Raw genomic sequence first — 21,197 nt, forward strand, 5'->3', positions numbered from 1 at the left:
ACATCTTAGTCCTGTGTTGCCCTTTTGCAATGAAAGTGATGAATATGGTGAGAAAGGTAGAGGAGGAGGAGGAGGAGGAGGAGTGATACAGTATCAGTATCGTGTTCTGTTTGGATCGTCTTCCCTCCTCCTCCGTCATCTCACTATTTCATCCTGCTGTCAGGCTGCTGTGACCTTTGACCCCTTACCTCCCCAGCACTGTCGCAGTATAAAAACTTCTCTGGAAAGTTTTCTCAACTGTTTAAAATGCAGAAATGTGAAACACAAACATTCATACGGAACGAGCGCGACGTTACGATTCCCTGCAGAAATTAAAATATCTATTTTACATGGCAACAACCGACTGTGGCCTCATCTGGCTCTCATTATGCTTACATCTTAAATTTAAACGTTCTTTGGACAGTTTTGCTGGAAACAAGTCGACTGAGGGACCGGAGTCAGTCTCAGTCCTTCTGTCCGTTCATCTGTGAGCTCTCATAGATCAGATTGAGCTGAAACCTCAGGGAATAGTGCGTAATGCAAATAATGCACCATTCAAGATTCCTGAAAATGACCATGACCGGCAGAAAAAGTTTAACTCATGTAGCACTTCCTCTTTAAAAACAAGCTTATACAGTGTTTTACAGATCTGATAAAACACAGATAAAATGGTTTATTATGTATTATCGTATATGTTTTAAAAAAGTGACCGTCTATCGGTCAGAGTCAACTTTATTGGTGTGAACAGCAGGCACAGTATCAGCTCTTTTCTCCAGTCCACTGTCTTTATTCACCAGTTCTCACTACCAGGTCTTTAGATACCAGCACTTAGTTACGCTCCTCAGCATCTCAGAGCGATGCACAGGGCAACCTGTAGTGTCACTATGGGATGCACAGCTGAAACTCATTGTAACACTTGGTTTATGTTGTCAAACGGTCACGGTTGGATTAAGGCATCAATACCTCTTGGTCAGGTTTAGAAAGAGATCGTGTTTTTGGTTTAAAGCTCCAGTGTGTAGGATTCAGAGGAATATATTGTCATAAATGGAATATAACATAATAAGTAGGTCTGTAGTGTTTAATCACCTGAAATCAAGAATTGTTCTGTTTTCGTTACCTCAGAATGAGCTGTTTATACTGGGAGCAGGTCCTCGTCCACAGAGATCACCATGTTGCACTGCCATGTTTCTACAATAGCCCAGAATGGACAAATCAAACAATGACTCTAGATAAGGATATTTGCATTTTTGCGACCATCTTTGTTAGGCAGCCCCTCCATAATAAGCAGCATCATATAAACACTGATTTGTGTTTTTGCCTGTTTAAATCACCTGATCCGTTTGTAGGAAGAGGAAGAGACCTCTGTGGATAATTCAGCTCCCAGTAAAAACCTCCTGAACAATGAACACTAAAGGAATTGTAATAATTTACAATCCTCACTGCTAGATTCCACCAAACTCCCTAAATCTCACACACTGCTCCTTTAACCCTTTGAAACCTGGAGCGACATCACTTTTCTTGTGCTGCTTTCAGACTCCTTTCGCAAGTATTCAAACCTTTGAACTCTGAGCTAATTGGTGCAGTCTCTTAAAAAAATGAAAATATTTAGATTTTTTTAAAAAGCTAGGCAAGAACCATATTAATAATTATCATCATATATCTAAAGTTATGTTACAGATTTATTGCACTTTTTAAGCTCATTGTCCAGGTCATTTCCTTGTTTGTTCGTATTTTAACTTATTTTCTTGCTCTTAATTTTCTCTTTGAGCTAAGTTTTTGGGTAGTTTCTTGTGCAGTCTATTGCCTTCTTACCATGTTTCTGAAAGAAACAAGGCCTATTTGCTGTCAGGTTTGTTATATAGCGTGACATAAATGTGCATGACGACCGTTCACAAATTTTGCAACATTACGTTCAAACAACACTGACATTTGGTTTCACGTGACACGAACTGTGGTCTCCTGAATTAAAGTTTGGTTTTATTTGACCCATTAACCTCCCCTCCCTCCCACCCTATGCTGACTTTCTCCTTTCTAGACCTTTTTACTGTAGTAAACAGTATGATGTGTTTTGGTGGGCGGGGCTTAGCTGGAGGCAAAACAGTCCTCCACAGACGTTAGCTAGCAAATGGCTAGCAAGTTCTGTTGTCTTGGTTTTAGATGATGGAGGAAGATGATGTGAGTGTGGGAGCGCACTCTGACACAAACTGGAGCGTTGATAAATTGGGAGCGCTGTCTGAATGTAGCGTTGGGCTATCCAGAGCAGCGCACTCTCAGAGTGGCAGAGTGCACTCTGGACACTCTGTCTGTGGAGACGGAGCAGCAGTTACTTGAATAAGTAAACACTGACCAACGGGATCGTTTTTGAAAAAGACATTTTCGTTTGTTTTATACAGAAATGTCTGTGGATCATGATCGGACAAAGTTCATTAAAAGTTGCAGGATATGTTAAATAATAATGTTGAACCATGTTTGTAAAATTAGTTTTGAAATTGCTCAATAGGGGGCGCCACCACTTCCAAACAAGCGCATTGGCCTTTTGAAAAATGTTGCCATAAGTCAATGACAGTTTCTCCAAACATCACCAAACTTGGTGGATATTTTGTTTTAAGTTGTTGAAGCATTTCCACCAAATGTTTCTGCAGTTGACCAGTAGGAAGCGACAGTGCTGCCAATGAGGAGCATGATGTAAATGAATGAGCAACTGTCCAATCGCCTTGATCCTACCCAGCTTTCAAGTCAGAATCACAGCTTTTGGCTATATTTATTATTATTATAATTGTGTTGCTGTCTGGCAGAGTAGAAAAAATGAAAAAAACAGCACTTAGCTCCAGACAGAGCTATAACACAAGAAGCTGATGTAAAATATTGAGCAGGCTGCGTCACATCGCTCAGCCTGGAAAAGACGCATCAGGTCGGTTAGTTCTTTTGGCCTCTCGTGGACGAGCAGATGTTTCCCCTTCGCTTGTCTTCAGGATCCTGGAGAGGAAACAGAGAGGGAGAGAAAGAGGGCCGCTGCTCGGTCTCCCGTCTCGTTCCCCCTGACAACAGAAAGCAGAGATCAGTTCAGCTCTCAGCCTGGCTTTCCATCCGCTGCAGGAGGAGATGTCACAGGGATTGTTTCCACTTTATCCTGAAGCTGTGTAACGTTCAAGAGTCTATTAATAAGGTGCAGGTGGGAGGCACGTGGCTCTGTATGAGAACAGGAAACTCCTTCAGCTGATCTAAAATCAGCCAGTCAGAACTGGTGTACTGTAGTGAAAATTAAATAATTAAACTTGAAACTGACAAACTTATTTTATTAGTCTGAGTTCACAGTAAAATAACTTATGAGGTTTTACAGTGCAGAGGATAAAATAAACAGTGAAACATCCAAAGTTCACTGAGATCAGCTTGATTTGTTGGCACACTTTAAATTGTGACCTTGAAATTGTGATGATTTAGCTTTCTAGCAAGTTATTTATATCAAAGAATGCACTGCAGGATGGTGTTTTATATCAGTGTGTCCACTTTAAACCCAAAGTTGTTATTGTGGGTATGAAGGGAGGTTTCTGTGCGTCAGAGTTCAGCCTGCAGATCTAGTTGATGAATGACACGAAACTCCACTGACTTCCTCTGTTGTAACGAGTCCAAAACACACAAACCGCACATATGAAAACATACACAAACTCACAGATTCTCCATCCGCAGTCCGGTCAGACTTGTTTACCTGCCCACACCGACGACACGCTCATCATCTCAGGCAAAAGCAAGATGTCGTCACCTGACCTGTATGATGAGGGGAAAGTCAGCTCTGATCGACCTGTCTCAGGGTTTCTGTCTCTGGATCTCTCCGTGCACGCCGTGATGTTTGCTTGGCTAAGCCTGAGAGCTGAGGTGGTGTTTTATTTTGAAGGGTCACGGGGTCAGAGGTCATCAGAGGTCATCTGGGCAGAGGGGGACAGTGGTGACTGACAGTGCGGACATTTAATGTGAGCCGTAGGTCAGTATCAGGTTAATGGTTGATACGTTTTTGGTGATTTTTTTTTATGTTTCATCACATCAGTGTTGATTCAGTCTTCGTCCCTGAGTGAGACGTTATCAGCCTCGTTCCAGATCTCAGAGGCTGGTTGTACAAATCTCAGATTAACTGAGCTCCAATCAAAGTTCAAATGATGGAAAACATTGTGGAAGAAAACATGATCAAAATATGACATCTCTGTTTGCTCCATGTATCAAAGGTCTTGTGCAGCAATACTCAACTTGTGACAGGGTGCCGGGAGACCAGTTTCTAATTCACAATGAAAGTATCTCCCGGGTGCCAGATGTGCAGGAGAAAGACGTTTGCCTATGCGCGCATGAAACCGCCCCATCCAGAGCCAGTGTTTGGTTTGTCTGTTCTGGGCTACAGTAGAAACAAAATGGGGGACATCATGGATTACGACCATTTTTTCATGCCTCTAGTGATAGCCGTGGCCGGAGGCATTATGTTTTCGGGTTGTCCGTACATACGCACATACAAACGTCCCATCTCAAGAAAAATTGAGCAGGGAGTTATTCAAGTTTGGCACAAATGTAAATTGAGCAGGGAGTTATTCAAGTTTGGCACAAATGTCTACTTGGACTCAACGATGAATTGATGAGGTTTTGGTGGTCAAAGGCCACTGTGACCATGTCTGTCTCATTCTCATTCTCATAAATATGTCAGGAACACCTCGAGGGAATTTCTTCAAATTTGGCACAAACGTTTACTTGGACTCAAGGATGAATTAATTAGATTTTAGTCATATGTGAAGGTCTATGTGACCTTGCATCCATCTCATTCTTGTGAATGCAATATCTCAAGAACAGCTCAAGGGAATCTCTTGAAATATGGCACCGACATTAACTTCCTCTCACTGATAAACTGATTAGATTTTGGTGGTCATAGGTCAAAAGTCAAGGTCTATATGACCTCATCTGTCTCATGTGAACATGATATCTCAAGACTACATGGAGGGAATTTCTTCAAATTTGGCACAAATGTTCACTTGGACTCAACAATGAACTGATTAGTTTTGGTGGTCAAAGGTCAAGGTCACTGTTACCTTGTCTGTCTCTTTGTAGAGAACGCAATATCTCAAGACTACCTTGATGAAATTTATTCAAATTTGGCACAAACTTTCACTTAAACTTAACAATGAACTGATTGAATTTGATGGCCAAAGGTCGCTGTGACCTCACAAAACAGGTTTTTGGCCCTAACTCAGGAATTCATACGCTCACAATGACAAAATTTCACACAAATGTCCAACAGGATAAAATTATGAAGTGAAGAAATTTTATATCGTGCAACTGAAAAGGGGTAATTCTATTTTTGTTTGTTTGTTTGTTTTTTTACTGTTATAAACATTTTTTAGGTGGGACTTTTTAGGTGGGTAAAATATGTTTGCTGCTGCCCCCATCCACAGAAACGCATGTAAATATAATCCTACACTATCTAAAATAGCAAGTTTATATGACGGAGATGATGGAGAAACTGGTTGAACTGGGTTGAGGTTCAGTAATTACTGACCTTACCATTGTTATCAACCTTCTGTGTGAACACCTGGATATAAAGTCTGAATCCAGCGTTTCAAATCCTGTTCTTTTTTTCATCTTTTCTATTATTTCTTGTCATGATTTTCCATCTTCTCTTCTCTCTCTGTCTCGTTTCTGTCATTCTGTCTCCTCTCATCCATCTCCCCTCGTTACTGAGAGACACCTGATCTCTCTTCCCTCCTCGTCTCTTTGTCAGGAGCCTCTGCAAGGCATCAGAGGAGACCCCCAAAAATAGCCCTGAAATGTAATCGTGTGAAACCAGAGCCTCCCGTCTCCTCTCGCCCTTGTTTCTCCTCCACCCTGCTGCCCTCCGCTCTGCTATCTCAGCCTGTCTGCCCGTCTCTCTTTTCTCCACTGTGGCCATCCATCACTGCGTAGCCTTTTACACCGCCTCCGTTAGCATCCCTGCAGCTCCGCTATGTCTCTGTCACACCTGAGAGGCAGGCAGCATGGTAAGAGCTCTGCTGCAGGCTGATAATCACAGTTAGACATGTTTCCATCTGACAGATGAGGCCGTTTCAGGCAGTTTTTGAAAAGGTCGCTAAAGCTAAAATGAAAACATAAACTATTTTAGAATTCTTTTTCAACCCGTCTTTCAAATGTGGAAGCCCATTTCCACCAGTGTGATGCGGAGAAAACCTCCTGTAAGTATTGAGAAACCTTCTCAAAACAACTTAGTAGACTTAGTACCCCAAAATAATTAGTTAATATAATAATAAATAAATAATGAGAAACTTGCCAAAAATAATGAGATGGTATGTCAAAATATTGACTTAGTACTTCAAAATAATAAGTTAATATACCAAAATAATGAAAAATTTGCCCCAAATAATGAGTTGGTTTTTTAATTAATGACTTAGTATCTCAAAATGATGAGAAACTTGCTCAAAATAATGCGTTACTCATCTCATAACAGTGAGTTAGTATCTCAAAATAATGACTTAGTATCTAAAAATATTGAGAAACTTGCTTAAAATAAAATATTAATGCCATAATTATCTCGAAATAATGAGTCAGTGTTTTAAAATGACAACCTTGCTCTCAGTAATGATGAAGTATGTCAAAATATTGACTTAGTACCCCAAAATTATGAGTTAATTTACCCAAATAATGAGAAAATTGCCCAAAATTATTAGTTGATATCGTAAAATAATTACTAAGTATCACAAAATAATGAGTCAGTATCTCAAAAATAAAAATGAAAATAAGGCATTACTTATCTCAAATGTGAAAATATTGACTTAGTACTCCAAATAATGAGTTGACAAATCTAAATAATGAATTAATATACCAAAATAAATAACTAACAAATATCCTAACTCATTAATTTGAGATCATTATTATGGAATACTAAGTCATGAATCAGAAAATTGGATATCGTCATTTTTTTATTCCACACCTTCTTCGTTCTTGTCAAAACCTGCCACCTACATTACCCACAATGCAACTGGGGATCCTGGTGTGTTATGCTGTTAGCACTTAATGTATCTGCAGCAGAGATGAGCAGCAGGCTGCAGGGGTCTGTACACTCACTTCTGTCTAACACCAAGCTTCCAGATTGTTTTTGCTTTTCAGTGTCGTAGTCTTCATCTGACGCTGAGTTACTCACTTGAGGACATTTATCAGACGTCACACAGCTCCCTCTGGAGACACTGAACGCTTCATAGTACTGTTAACACACTCTCCAACAGCTGGAATAGAGCAGGGTATCGTTTCGACAGAGTACTTCATTTAAAAACCTTTTTTTTCTACTTCATCTGATACCCATCGTGGGAATGGGAGCATTCAGTTGTGTTAACTGCCACCTACACTGAGCTCTCTTCATACATCAGTGGTGAGGAGAGGAGTCAAGCTGCCATAGGAGCAGAGAAAAAGAGCTACTACAGAAGCTGATATGAGGAAGCAGAGAGTGAGTGGGGGGAAAAATATTTTAATCTCAGAAGCAGCGAGGCTGAAAATAGGACAGTGGCGTGAGGTGCCACTAAGCAGAGTTTGAAAAGGCCAGTTGGAGCTTCAGCTGTCTGTCACACGAACTTTTCTGAGATGTGTTCTTTCAGTTAACAGTTACAAGTCTTAGTCATGTAACATGTGAACCATCTGCTGCAGTGGGTGTCCTCCCTCAGCTGAACCTCACCGCCAGTTTTCAGTCACACTAAAAGAACCCGTGAAGCCTGTTTCAGTCGGGATTCTGTCGTTTGAAAGAAAAGAGATACCTGGAGGAGAGAGCAGAGGGGCTGTCACACATTTATCTACTGTACTTTATGTCCTAGGCTGGCTGCCGTAGATCATGATGCGTATTCATGCAGCTGTGTGTTGTACCTGTTTACCTGCTCTGTGTGAGATCAGAGAGAACAGACGTTGTAATGAGATTTGTCAGCCTTCTCTAATCTTTGATTTATAAGCAGGATAAACCTGGGGTGAGGTGATCCCGGTTACTAGGCAACAGGTTTCGGCTTTCAGGACCAAAACAGGCTCTTAAAAACAGACCTGTATTGGTTCTGTTTCTTAAAAGTGAATTCTATTAGACAGACGCAGGTCAGCAGGTCCTGCACGTGTTGTGAAAGAAACAAATGAGTGTCAGGCTGTTTTTGACCAAACGTGGTGCTGCAGAGAAACCTGATGATGACCGAGTTGTCGTAATGTTTGTATCTCGTGTTCGGGACATAAAATGCTGACTCTTTCCATAGAGCAGCGTTGTTTTTTTCAGTCACATCTCATTTAACATCCAAAGGAAAAAGAAGGAGAGCTTAAGTTTTTATCTGCTGCCAAACACTGCTCAGGAAATACAGGATGCTCACAGGCGTTAACACAAGAGATGAGCTGGTTTCAGAAAATGCCAGAAAACAACAAAAAATGTTTCTGCTGAAGAACAGACTGCTGGGAGATGTTTAAGATGTGACAGTGCTGCGGGTTCATCCTCTGGGAACCAGAAATATCCACAGCTAATTCAAGATAAAACTTTATTTATCCCGAGGTACCCTTAAAGTGACAAAGACACCATTAGAGTGATACATTTGATACCCATCATGTAAATAGAGTGACGTGTTGTATAGCCATAATTTCACCCATTTGTCGCCACACATTCTCACTCAAACCTCGTCAAGATTTCCACGTTTGGTCATGGACTTTCTACGTCCACATATGACGTCCAAGGTACCCTGGGTGTGTTGGTTGTTGACGTTCTGGGACGTCGTGTCAACTTCAGCCTGTTACATGCATTGTCTGTTTTCAAAATACACTTCTGTTTTCACAGGAAATGTACAGTTTGCATACAGTCTCTTTCAAAATAAAAGCACTACGTCAGTACAACACTGCAACAACAAACAGACGTGGTTTTGTTTTGCAAACACACGCATGTTGTTGAGTTTAGGAAAAAAGAACTGGGATTGGCCTTATAATCATACAGGAAGTGAACATTGGCCTCCCAGGTGAAAGTCGGTGGTCGTTGGACCCATCCAACACCCCATCGACCCACCCAACTCGGACTCCCGTGCCCTAACTTTCGTTGTTGTCCCGCCGTGTGTCCCCTTGACGCCATCAGGCATCGTTAAAAAATAATGGCAGGTGCGTATCACGCCAACGTGAAGGGCTGTTTTTTTCGTCAGTGTCTGATGCTGAAAGTCACTGACCAAGCGACTACAACTTCTGAGTGAGACCGAGTTGACCAGATGATTCAAACCAGTAGAAGCACTCTCACATTACAAATAGAGTTTCTTTTATACTGTTTGGCACCTCGCAGACGGGACGCTTGTCCAGCGCCTGCTAGTGTGGGCTCAACTGATCCAGATATTCAGGTATTTTTACTGGAAGCTGAATTATCCGCAGAGGTCTCCTCCTCTCCAAAACAAACAGAACCAATGAATCAAACCGGTAAAAACACTGAATAAACCAGTTTCACGTCATCTGTGTTTATCCAACGTTGTTTCTCACAGAGGGGCTGCCAATGTAAAAACACAAAAGTCCCTTTCTAGAGCTGGTGTTTGGCAACATGGCGATCTCCACAGACGAGGACCTACTCCCTATGTAGTTAGAAATGTCTCATTCTAAGGTAAATAAATCACTATGACTCTTTTTTTCAGGTGATTAAACACCAAAAGAAAACATATTTATTATATTAATTTAATTTCTGGCAACATATCCACATGAATCCTGCACACTGCTTTAATGTGGATTAAAATGAATTAAAACGTTCAGTCTTGCAATCACAGCCATTCACAAGCTGTTCTGAGTCGATTAGCTCCCTTTAAAATCTAAATTTAAGTTATTCAAAACCACTGTGTTGCACAAATAAAATCTTAATTTTCACTTTAAACATTTTTTTTTCTCTCGTATTTTAAATCAAAATCGACGAGGACGTTTTCTTATATTTTTAAAGCTTTTTATTAGCTTCTCATATTTTTGTCATGAACATTTCCTGCACACAGGAGCTAATTCTCATTCATGCATATTAATACTTAATAGAGGGTGATAGGCCACAGTGAGCAGAGGAAAGGAAAATGATGTATAATTAGGGGGAATAAAAGAAGAAGGAAAAGGCGTGAATGAGAGAGAAAGATATAGGGAGGCAGGCTAATAAGATTTCATCAGAGATAATGTCCATGACAAATAGGACACGAGAGGAAGGAGGCAGGCGGACTGTTCAGACCATGAATAGGAACGAGAGAGAGATCAGATTACAGCCCGCTCTCTCTGCTGTTTCCGCTCCATTAACTAATGGACAGCCATTTCTCACCGTGTTTGATGGATCGGGAATATTACAGCAGATCTATGGTCGTATTCATCAGGTTCAATGCTGCACTGATTTTAACGCACCGACCCACAGAGACAAATGACGGCATCAGTTCGTGTCCTTAAAACAACCTTTGTTTAGATTAAACTGACAGGAGCGTCGACTGGACCTGTGTGAATTATGATTGTTGTCTTTCAGAAGCAAAGGAGGAAGTGGTGTGACGCTAGTGAGGTCCTTTGGATGACGTCACAGCCTCTAATAAATTAGATCTGTCTTTATTGTACCGAGACAACAAATTGCAGCTTGGCATTTGAACAGAAGGCAAAAAGTGCAGAGTATTGTGTAGAGTAAATGGATCAAACTGAGCAAGGTAGATATAAAGACACTAAGGCCTACTTTACACTACATGGTTCAAGTGACCCAATTCCGATTTTTTCCTGTCAAGTGGCACAGATCGGATCTGTAACATGAACGTGTAAACAGGAAAAAAACGCATGATAACGGATATTGTCAGATCAGATTCAGGCCTCCTTCATATGTGCAAATATATCAGATATGAATCAGATATCTGCCAATAGGTCTGTAATCTAAACAGACAGATCGGATATTTCCTGGCAATCCACGTCGTATGTCATGAATAATTCCACAACAGCGCATTTTGATGACGTGCTCATGAGCGAGGGGAAGGAAGGAAAGCCGAATAAATCACACGTCAATCAAAAACTATGAACCAAAAAAGCACAATCTATCCCGAGTGAGACAAACTGCTTGATCCCCGTCTCCAGTGTACCAGCAGAGAACCTGCAGAACCGAATCAGTGAAAAAACACACTCTCTACCTGAGCAGCTGAAGCTGCGGCTCGCACCCTCGACACACAGACACACAGACACACAGACACACAGGTGCTTCTGCATGCCAGCCAAACGTGTGCGCAACTGTGAGAAATAAATATGTGAGGTGTTCTTTCTTTCTTTCTGTCAGCGACATACACTCCTAACACAGGACGGGTTGTTTTTATTGACTGAGTTGATAATTAAGCCATAGTGATGCGCGGATCGGCTCTGATAGCCATAGCCTCTGCCATAGTGAAGGGCAGGAAGCTGCTACTTTGAATACTAGATACATTAATTTTAGCAGCCAGCTTTATGTAAGATGAAATTTTCACAGTAAACTTCCACTGTACTTTTACACATAGAAGAAGTACCAAAGATCACATTTTCAATGAACACGTCTGTGATTAAAAGTGAGGTGGAAAGAAAATGAAGAGGAGACTTCTTGTGTGAGTTCACAGGGCTTTACAGTGATCGTGTTATAAAAGATAACCGTCGACACGTTCTCAGTGGGTGATGGCCTCCGCCAGGGTCGTCCTTTGTCTCTGATTCTGTTTGTGATATTCATGGCCAGGATCTTGATGTGCAGCCGGGGGGAGGAAAGGGGTCCAATTTGGGGACCTCAAATTTGCATCTCTGCTTTGTGCAGATGATGTGGTTCTGTTGGCTCCATCACACCGTGACCTCCAGCATGCACTGGGGCGGTTTGCAGCCGAGTGTGAAGCGGTCAGGATGAGAGTCAGCACCTCCAAATCTTATCGGCTGGAAACCGCTGGATTGCCCCCTCCGGGTTTGGAGAGAGTTACTGCCTCAAGAGAAGGAGTTCAAGTATCTCAGGGTCTTGTTCACGAGTGAGGGTAGAGTGGAGCGTGAGATGGATCGGCGGTTTGGCACGGCTTCTGCAGTGATTATGAAGGCACTGTGCTGCACCGTCGTGGTGAAGACGGAGCTGAGCCAGAAGGCAAAGCTTTTGATTTACTGGTCCATCTAAGTCCCAACCCTCACCTATGGTCATGAGCTCTGGGTAGAACGAGGTCGCGGATACAAGCAGACAAAATGAGTTTCCTCTGAAGGGTGTCTGGGCTCAGCCTTAGAGATAAGGTGAAGAACTCTGACACCAGGATCCTCCTGGGTGCCTCCTGTTGGAGGTGTTCAGGGCACGTCCAACTGGTAGGAGGCCCCGGGGCAGACCCAGAACACACTGGAGGAATTATATATCTCATCTGGCCTGGGAACGCCTCAGGGTCCTCCAGGAGGAGCTGGAAAGCGTTGCTGGTGAGAGGGACATCTGGAATACTTTGCTCGGCCTGCTGCCCCCGAGACCCTGCTTTGGATAAGTGGTTGAAAATGGATGGCTGGAACTGTAGACATTGTGTAGTATAACAAGACAGGAAATGCAGACTGTTCATGAAGTTACTGTAGTTTCACAAACGAGTGGGATGACGGGAAGTTTTGCCTGATCTCTGAACAGGAGTCTGCTGCAGTGTTTTGCTGCCCTCTCTGGATTAAAGTTTTAAGCCTGCTTTAGCTTCTATGTGTGGTTCAGTATGTGTGGTGTACTTTGTTGCACCTTTAACCAGTGTTGGGCAGCTACTTGGAAAATGTAGTGAGCTAAGATACCAGTTACTCTACACCAGAATAAAGTTTCACTACATTGAAGCTATCCACAGAGAAATGTAGCAGCTAAGTTATAAGAAAATGGCAAAAGTAACTCAGTACTTTTTTTAAACTAAAACCTTCTTTTCTTATAAAGATTTTGTGACATTTGAACATGTCCTTCGATAACATGACATCATCAGTTGGCCTGTTGCTCCCTGTCTTTGTCTCTCCTCTTCCTACTAATGCATTTCTCTGTCTCTTCCTCTTTCAGTCGGCTCTCTGGCTCTGTCACTAATTCAGAAACAGAATTACAAAATATAATTTTTAGTCAATGAATCCATCATAAATAAAAGACAGTAATGTAAAGAAACTTAATTTAGATGTGTGAGAGATCATTATCATGATTCCTCTCATATCTTATGTGCACAATCTGGTCTCTTGTGCAGCTCCTGAGTCCAAGACGAGTTTCCCTGCGGGGACCGTATCGTATGGTATCGCATTGAATCAATTCACCACCTCAACACCTGTGTCACCAGTTTCCCCTGTCTCCAAAATGTTATGTTTATGATTATGAATGAGGCTCCTGGTGACTCTCAGTGTGAACCGACGGTTACTTATTCACAAATATTTCTTTTTTCTTCACCATCCAATCGTGTCAGCACCTGAGCGAGCCGTCCACCTGAAGCCACCATCACAGCTCCACCAGCATTTCCTGATGAATAGTCCAGTCGTGATAAACCACAGTTAGAGAGCCCATGATCGCGCCTCTGTGGTTTGTTCCTCCTGCGCAGCCTGAAGCCAATCTTCATCACGACGTCTTGTATTCTTGCAGCTGCTCTGATTGTTCTCCTCTCCCTCGCTGAGATCCGTCTGCAGGAACCAGCTTTACTTTGGCTCCTTTCACTGACTCACTTCTGCTCAATTAACTTTGGAAGTCAGGAAACACACACAAGTACTCGGGAGGGCACAAATCTGAGTGCTAATCAATCTGTAGTGTGAGCAGGGAGCACACAGGAACACATTTGTAAATACAGAACAAGTTTTTAGAGGTTAATCAATGTTTTCAGATTAATTCAGTGTGTGAATCTGCAAGGCGTCAGAGTGCATTGTATCCAAGGAACATTTTCAAGACAGCTATAAAATCATTGGTGAGCAGCAGCAGCCTCCTCAGTCTTACTTTTATCCATCGTATTAAATACAAACCATCCTCTCCTGCAGGGTTAAAGATACAGGTTGATGAAATGAGGTACAAGTACAACAGGTTCAAGTTTTCCTCTTGGCTCCCTGCACAGCTCATACTTTATTTTTCTAATGCTGCCTTGATGCAAAAAGAAGCAGGAGAGCTAATAAATGTTAGCTGTTAGCTGTTAGCAGCTAGGAGCCAAAGCTGACAGCTGACAGAGGTTGTATTGAGTTACATTATGATGTGTTCACTTGTTTTTAGTAAAAATGAGTATTAGGCAAAGGTAAACTATAGCCTCATGATGTGTTCAGATGTAATCTTGTAAAATGTAGTCTTTGGCAAGAAACTTAAATAAATACAGCTGTTTGAAGGAGAAATTTTTTGATGTTTTCACAGCACGGTGCTGCAGTGGTTAGCATGGTCGCCTCACAGCAAGAGGGTTCCTGGTTCAAATCCCGGGGTGGGGGAGCCCCTCTGTGTTTGCATGTTCTCATGTGCTCCAGCTTCCTCCCACAGTCCAAAGACATGCAGGTTAATTGGTGACTCTAAATTGTCCGTAGGTGTGAATGTGAGTGTGAATGGTTGTCTGTCTCTATGTGTCAGCCCTGTGATAGTCTGGTGACCTGTCCAGGGTGAACCCTGCCTCTCACCCAGTGTCAGCAGGGATAGGCTCCAGCCCCCCGGAGCCCCGGAAAATGAATGAGTGAATAAAGAAGGCATTAGCGTGGGTGTTATGATATATTATATAAAGTAAAAAGGCTTTTGAGCAGGTTTTTTAGATGTTAAATTAAAGGTTGTTACATAGATTTGGACATTTGAATTTAGTTATTTTTTATAGTGTTGTTTTCTTTGTTTCCGTGGAACAAAGGGGGGAATAAATAACAACAAAGACAAAATACACAACAATATAAAAACATAGGTATTGGCCCAGAATTTCAAAATCAAGCATCCCCAACTTTAAGCCGTAATAAAATTCAAAGGTCCAGTGTGAAGGATTTAATGCAATATAATAGTCATAACTACATTTTTATTTGTGTATTATCACCTGAAAATAAAAATTGTGTTTTCCTTACCTTAGAATGAGCCGTTTATATATGCAGAGAGCAGGTCCTCTTGTCACTGAGTCCACCATGTTGTTTCTACAGAAGCCCAGAACAGACAAACAGAACCCTCCTTCTGAGTAGGGTCATCAGCATTTTTGCGTGTTGTGTTTTCACATCAGCCACTGTTGCCACTGTTCTTCTACACGCTTGGCACACATTAGAAGTATCAGCTCTGCAGCCTCACTGCTAGACACCACTGAATCCTACACACTCAACCTTTACACAGGTCAGTTATATAAAAATTCACTTCCTTTCACGAACGAAGAATCAGCTACAGAGACCGAAACCGTTTTTTGTACCATATTTATTTCTGCTGTAAAGTTGGACTTTTTAACATGAGGGTGACTCTGTGTTGGAGCCAACCTCAGGTGGTCATTTGAGGCACTGCAGTTTTTGGCACTTCTGTGTTGGCTTCACTTTTTGTAGCTTCAGAGCAGGGGCGTAAATATTGACAGTGCAGGCAGTGCGATTACACAGGGGCCCCTGGAATGGAGGGGCCCGTAGAGAGAGCGGGCCCTTGCAGGTGATTTAGACTGCCACCTTGAAAATGGTTCAATTAAATAAATAATTTCTCACTTTGTTTGATATTTTTGTCAGACAGGCAGTGATGAATGCTGGGTAATGTGTTTGCTGATGTTGTCTAATGTCAGGTGTCTATTTGTGTCAAGACAATACATGCATGATAGAATGTACTGGGCCTGTCGTAACTTCCTAATGCCACTGCGTCAGAGGTTGCTGCTTGAGTATTATAATATAAAATAACCGTCACAGGGGCATTTTCCAGCATCGTATTTTTACTTTTCATATTTAAACTTCATTTTTTTTACTTGCCGTGGAGTGTTTTTATATTCAGTGCTGTTGAGGCATTGACTAAATGGAAATTGAATTATTTAATTCTTATTTTGGGGCCAAAGACATTTGGTGTGACAGCTGATTACACTCTTTTTAATGGTTATGTATATTCACATACTTTATTTTGGAAGTTGGTTTACAAGCAGTCCACTAAGAATGAACTGCATCCGACCAGTAGAGAACCATTTCAGTGAGTCACAGCCTGCAACGCCTCAAACCCCTGAAGACACGTGTCAAAAACAGCGTTTAAAAAAAAAAAAAATGAAATAAGCAACAAAACTGTGCTGCAGGTGCAGATAATTGAATGTCAGAGTTTTTACATGTTGATGTTTTTTCTCTGTTTGCTGGTGAAAGTCAAAGAATCACATGAATAATTTAGTTTTTCTGTTGTAATAAAAACACAAACCGTGTCTCGTCTTTTGTCCAAACACACGCACACACACACACACACCCTCATTCCTGGAAAGCAATGCATCACTTACCAGGAACACATAAAACTCACACAGGTCAATAAAAACGACTTCATGCTTTAGTGTGTGTGTGTGTGTGGTCAGGATATATTTATGACTATAATAAGCTGGTGACATTTCAGCTGCAGGAACGCAGCCCCCCGTCGAAAACGCACGTCTCTAAAATGTCATCCAGGGACATAAAGACAGCTGACCGCCGCTCAGCACCTCATTATATGACACTCTGACCCCGCCCCCTCCTGACATCAGCCTTCACCATATCATCAAAACAAAACCAGCTAATACTGTGAATTTTACATTTATTAACATTTTTGGTCGTCAGCACTGTGCTGTGAAAAACTTGTTTCCCCCAAAACTTTTCGGCTCATCTATTGATTATTTTTTCTCAATTATTCTAACGATTAATTTTTTGATTACAACTAAACTAATTCAGTGATTATTCTATGGATTTTTTTATTGCTTGATAAATATAACGATTAATTTAACTAAATATGACTATCAAAAAATTGTATATTTTGATAATTGTATTCAATCATTTTCCCTTAAAAACAACATCAGTGGCATATTTAAAATTAGTTTAATTTTCACATGACTGTTGTTCTATGATCCCCATACCCCATATCAGGCATCTGATCAGGATCCTCCTGAAGTGCTGGAAGTGTTATCTTGTATGAGAACAAAATATTGTAACAACAGTCAGTGGAAACCAAACTCATCAACCCACTGAGGGCTGGGTTCAAAATCACACTGAAAATCAGAGTAAAAAACTGAAATCACAGACTGATCCAACTCAACATGTGACTCAGTAGTGTGTGTGTGTGTGTGTGTGTGTGTGTGTGTGGCCCCTGTGTGCGTGTGTGACCTCCTGGCAACATCTGAGCATGCTCCTGATGAGTCGGAGGATGGTGTCCATTATTTTAGGACCTACACGGCCATGGGTGCAAAGATGGATGCAAGTACATTTGCTAGTTACGTAACGTGGACGCAGGCCATGAAAATGAGAACTGCTGCAGTCTGAGTTGCAAAATCAATGTGTGAATAACTCACTAATGATACAATTTTGATGATTCTGCTTAATGTTCTTAACAGATCATTTATTTAATAGTCATTATACACTTGAAATGAAGCTACATATTCCCTCTGTTGAAAAGTTCTCTTCACCTCCGCACAGTTTCAGTTGTTTCTGTATGTTGGTGGTGGTTTATTTATTTCCTGAAAAAATGAAAGCAAAGTTAAACTCTGATAATTTATTGCAAGCAGATGAGGATGTGTGCGTGATGCATATTATGTCCCAACATAACCTGGCCTCACTGCAGAAATAAAACACCTGGTAAAACCATAATATGATCAAAGCCAAACAATAAAAACTTTGTGCACAAGAAAAAGATAAATATTTAATATAAAACCTGCATTTTATTGAGCTGCTGTCAGCACCGTAAAGCTGTCTGCCAGTGAGCACAAACACAACAAGAAGAACGTCCTTTCATTTTATTTTAACGTAATTTACGGTCACACTGGATCAGTTTATTTCATATGATTTACACAATACAATGATTAGCCGTTATCCTGTTTTATGGTGAGTAATAAGTCGGCTGTGTTTGGTGCTGCTGCAGGACTTCATCTGACGTTTTTCTGTTTTATTACTTGTTTGCTTCATTCGTCCTCATGTGTGACCAATCACCGCCTGCTCGCTCCTGATCTCTAACTGCCTTGTTTCTATGGAGATGAGTCGCACAGGTCTTGATAGCCACCCCCCCACACACACCCGCACACACACTGTCACCGCTTAACTGCTAATTGACTGTAATTAACCTCTTAGGGCTATTTTTTGTTTTTTGTCAACCACAAATCAGAGAGGTGCAGTCGACCCCTCCTCTCCTCCTCTCTCTTCTCTCTTCTCTCTCATTGTATATAGAGTTTTAAAAGGTTTTTAAATTATCTCAACCAAAACTGTGATGTGCAGAATTTTCATCAGACTGTGAAAACTCATCTGCATGCAGAGAAAAGAAAGAAACAATTACAGATTTAACTGATTCGTTGCCTCTTACTGGAAAATACTTTCAGTATCATACAGTGATGGAGGAAAGTATTCAGGGACCGGTTGCACAAAACACCTTAAGTTTTCTCCTTATGTATGACACTTAAGGCTTCATTTCTCCTTAGCAGAAGGACTTACACAGTTGCACAGATTCCTTTAAAATGTTTCCTTAGTTCAGGAGAAACTTTAACTCATTTACTGCATTGAAAGAGATTTTACAGCTGTAAAAGTTTCCATGGAGATTGTTTGTTTGCTTGGACTCATGCTGTGACGCCTGTTATCGTCTCACAAAGTTGGCTCATAGTTAGATAGTGAAAAATGGCATAAGAAAAGAAGACAAGAAAACCATCCTGGTCAGAGGAGGAGAAGATTAAACTTCTGGAGGAATACAATCATAGAAAGAACAAACTACAAAGTAAATTTGATCCCAAAAACAGGAAAGGACTACAGGAAGAATCAACGAAAATTAAAATCAAAAGTGTATCCATCAGGTTCTCCTGGTCACAGAACACTCTGCTCAGGGTGTGTTATGTTTTTCATTCATCACCATAAACTCAGTCATGTTGCAGTTAAGATGGAGTCAGGGATACCTTAATTTTTTTTTTAACCTTGCTTTGGTCGCTAAGGTCTTTTGTCCAACAATTAAGGGATTCCTTAAGTATAAAATCAAGACAAGAAGAATACCATAAATACTTAACTGAACATTTTAAGGAAACCTTAAGGAGGACTTAAGAGTGTTTTGTGTAAACCGATATTATTTTGAGGAAACCTTAAAGGGAGATTTCGGTTTATTTCAACCTGTCTCCTATCGTAGGCTAACGGCTAACATGCTAACTATTATTTTTATGTCACTAGTCACTTGAAACAAATTTAGGACAATAGGAGACAGGTTGAAATAAACCGAAATTTCCCTTTAACTAAGACTTACAGAAAAAACTTTACTTACGGTGTTTTGTGCAACCCAGGTCCTTTACTTAAGTAACAGTACTAATACCACACAGTAAAAATACTCCGCTACAAGTTGAAAATGTTTCTTCAGTAAAAGTCTGCATAGTTAAAGTATAACTTTACTGTTACTGTTATACTCAGCGCCGCTGCTAAGGGCACACGCTGTGCGTAGGGGACCAGTGTCGGAGGGGGCACCAAAACAGACCAGTATCATCATCATCACCATCATCACCATCATCAATCATAACTACATATATTGCATTAACTCTCCCAGTTAAGGCCCTCTCAGACACAACACAGTTTGAGTTACGCTGAAGATAGTTTCAGTGAACACGACGCAGCACCCAAATGACCAGCAGCTGCCCTGGTTACGTTTGGGGAATTCAACTTATAATAAAACAAACTTTATAAAATCTTAATATGTTTCAAAGCAAAAACCTTAACATGTAAAATAACTAAAGCTGCCAGGTTTATGTGGTTCATGAAAAAGTGGCATAGTTCCCTCAGTGATGAACTGGAGGAGAAGAAGAAAGCAGCATTAAAACTAAACACTCAACCATCAGCAGTCGACAGAAAAAATGTTGGCATTGTACATTTCTGCAAACCAAGGATACGTTACATTTGTACATCATTATGTAGCAGAAGGTTTTCACAGTGCTGTGGTTAACGTGTGGTAAAGTTTAGGCACTAAAACCTTCTGGTTATGGTCAGGAACAGACCATGCAGTTTTGTGGGCACAATCCCTGCCGGAAAAGCAGCAATGTGTCAATAAAAAAACATGGCACTATGCTGACAGGAAACACACAGATGGGTCGCCAAAAAGCACCCACGTCAGGTGCCTAAAAGCCGCAGGAAAAATAGCAATGACTCGTTAAATCACAACCGCTTTTGTTTGTTGGACTTGAACGGCACTCTGCAGCTTGGCAGGCATCTCACCTCAGTGACACACTATCCACCATCCCCTCCACCTCCTGATGACAAGTCAGCTCATATACTACATCACATAAGAGACGCTGATGTGATAGATATGACACATACAAATGCAGTGTACAGTATTCATGGTCTACAGAAATGTACAAACCAACATTTTCTTCTGACGACAGGGCTGATATCATTCAGATCTTTGAACCTTCAGTTCAGACCACTAATGTTATTAGTTACTTCACAGCTGAATGATCTCAGATCAGTTCAGTTATTTTATTACTGTCGTCGCTGCAGAGAAAAACACTGACAGAGAAAATAATGATTTCTGACAATGAATCTCATCTTTCCGTCTCTCTGTTCATATCGGTTATTTTTAATGGAAGCTGTTGGTGGAGTCGTCTGGATCTTTATTACGAGTTCTGTCTCGCTCCTGATTTTATTATGCTTCATCTTCATGCACACAGCGATGCCACGCAGACTCAGTCTGGTGCTGCACATTTAATGGTTTTCTGTGATATGTGAAAATGTTTGAAATGACAGATTGCTAAAGCTGTGAGCCTCATACACAGATTTTCTTGTCTGATAAAACCAAAGAGAGCAACATCACCATGTTAAAACTCTGTGTGTTCATTCATGTTCGTCAGGTGTGACAGGACTCGTCCACCTGGATGAGAACGGAGACAGAGAGACGGACTTCGCTCTGTGGGACATGATGGACACCAACACCAGCACCTTCCAGGTGAACATTCAGTTTCATTTAAATATATATGTACACATACAGTGGTGTGAAAAAGTGTTTGCCCCCTTGCTGATTTCTTACTTTTTTGCATGTTTTCCACACTTAAATGTTTCAGATCATCAAACAAATTTAAACACTAGTCAAAGATAACACAAGTAAACACAAAATGCAGTTTTTAAATGAAGGGTTTTATTAATGAGGAAGAAAAAAATCCAAAGTTACATGGCCCTGTGTGAAAAAGTGTTTG

At 41.1% G+C, this 21,197-nt stretch overlaps 2 protein-coding genes across 5 annotated transcripts in view; one reads left to right on the forward strand and one right to left on the reverse strand.

Moving 5' to 3' along the window:
* The window catches only part of LOC126392472 (collagen alpha-6(VI) chain-like), a 310,923-nt gene that overhangs the window by 270,148 nt on the left and 19,578 nt on the right, over positions 1-21,197 (reverse strand). The window lies entirely within an intron of this gene.
* LOC126391497 (atrial natriuretic peptide receptor 1-like) overlaps positions 1-21,197 on the forward strand; it is a 122,473-nt gene that overhangs the window by 88,042 nt on the left and 13,234 nt on the right. For all 4 annotated transcript variants that reach the window (XM_050046331.1, XM_050046333.1, XM_050046332.1 and 1 more), the window contains one exon: positions 20,856-20,950. In XM_050046331.1, coding sequence (XP_049902288.1) covers positions 20,856-20,950 — 95 coding nt within the window. The remainder of the gene's footprint in view (positions 1-20,855; positions 20,951-21,197) is intronic.

This window comes from Epinephelus moara, chromosome 6, assembly GCF_006386435.1.
Source record: "Epinephelus moara isolate mb chromosome 6, YSFRI_EMoa_1.0, whole genome shotgun sequence".
NCBI classification, from domain to species: Eukaryota; Metazoa; Chordata; class Actinopteri; order Perciformes; family Serranidae; genus Epinephelus; species Epinephelus moara.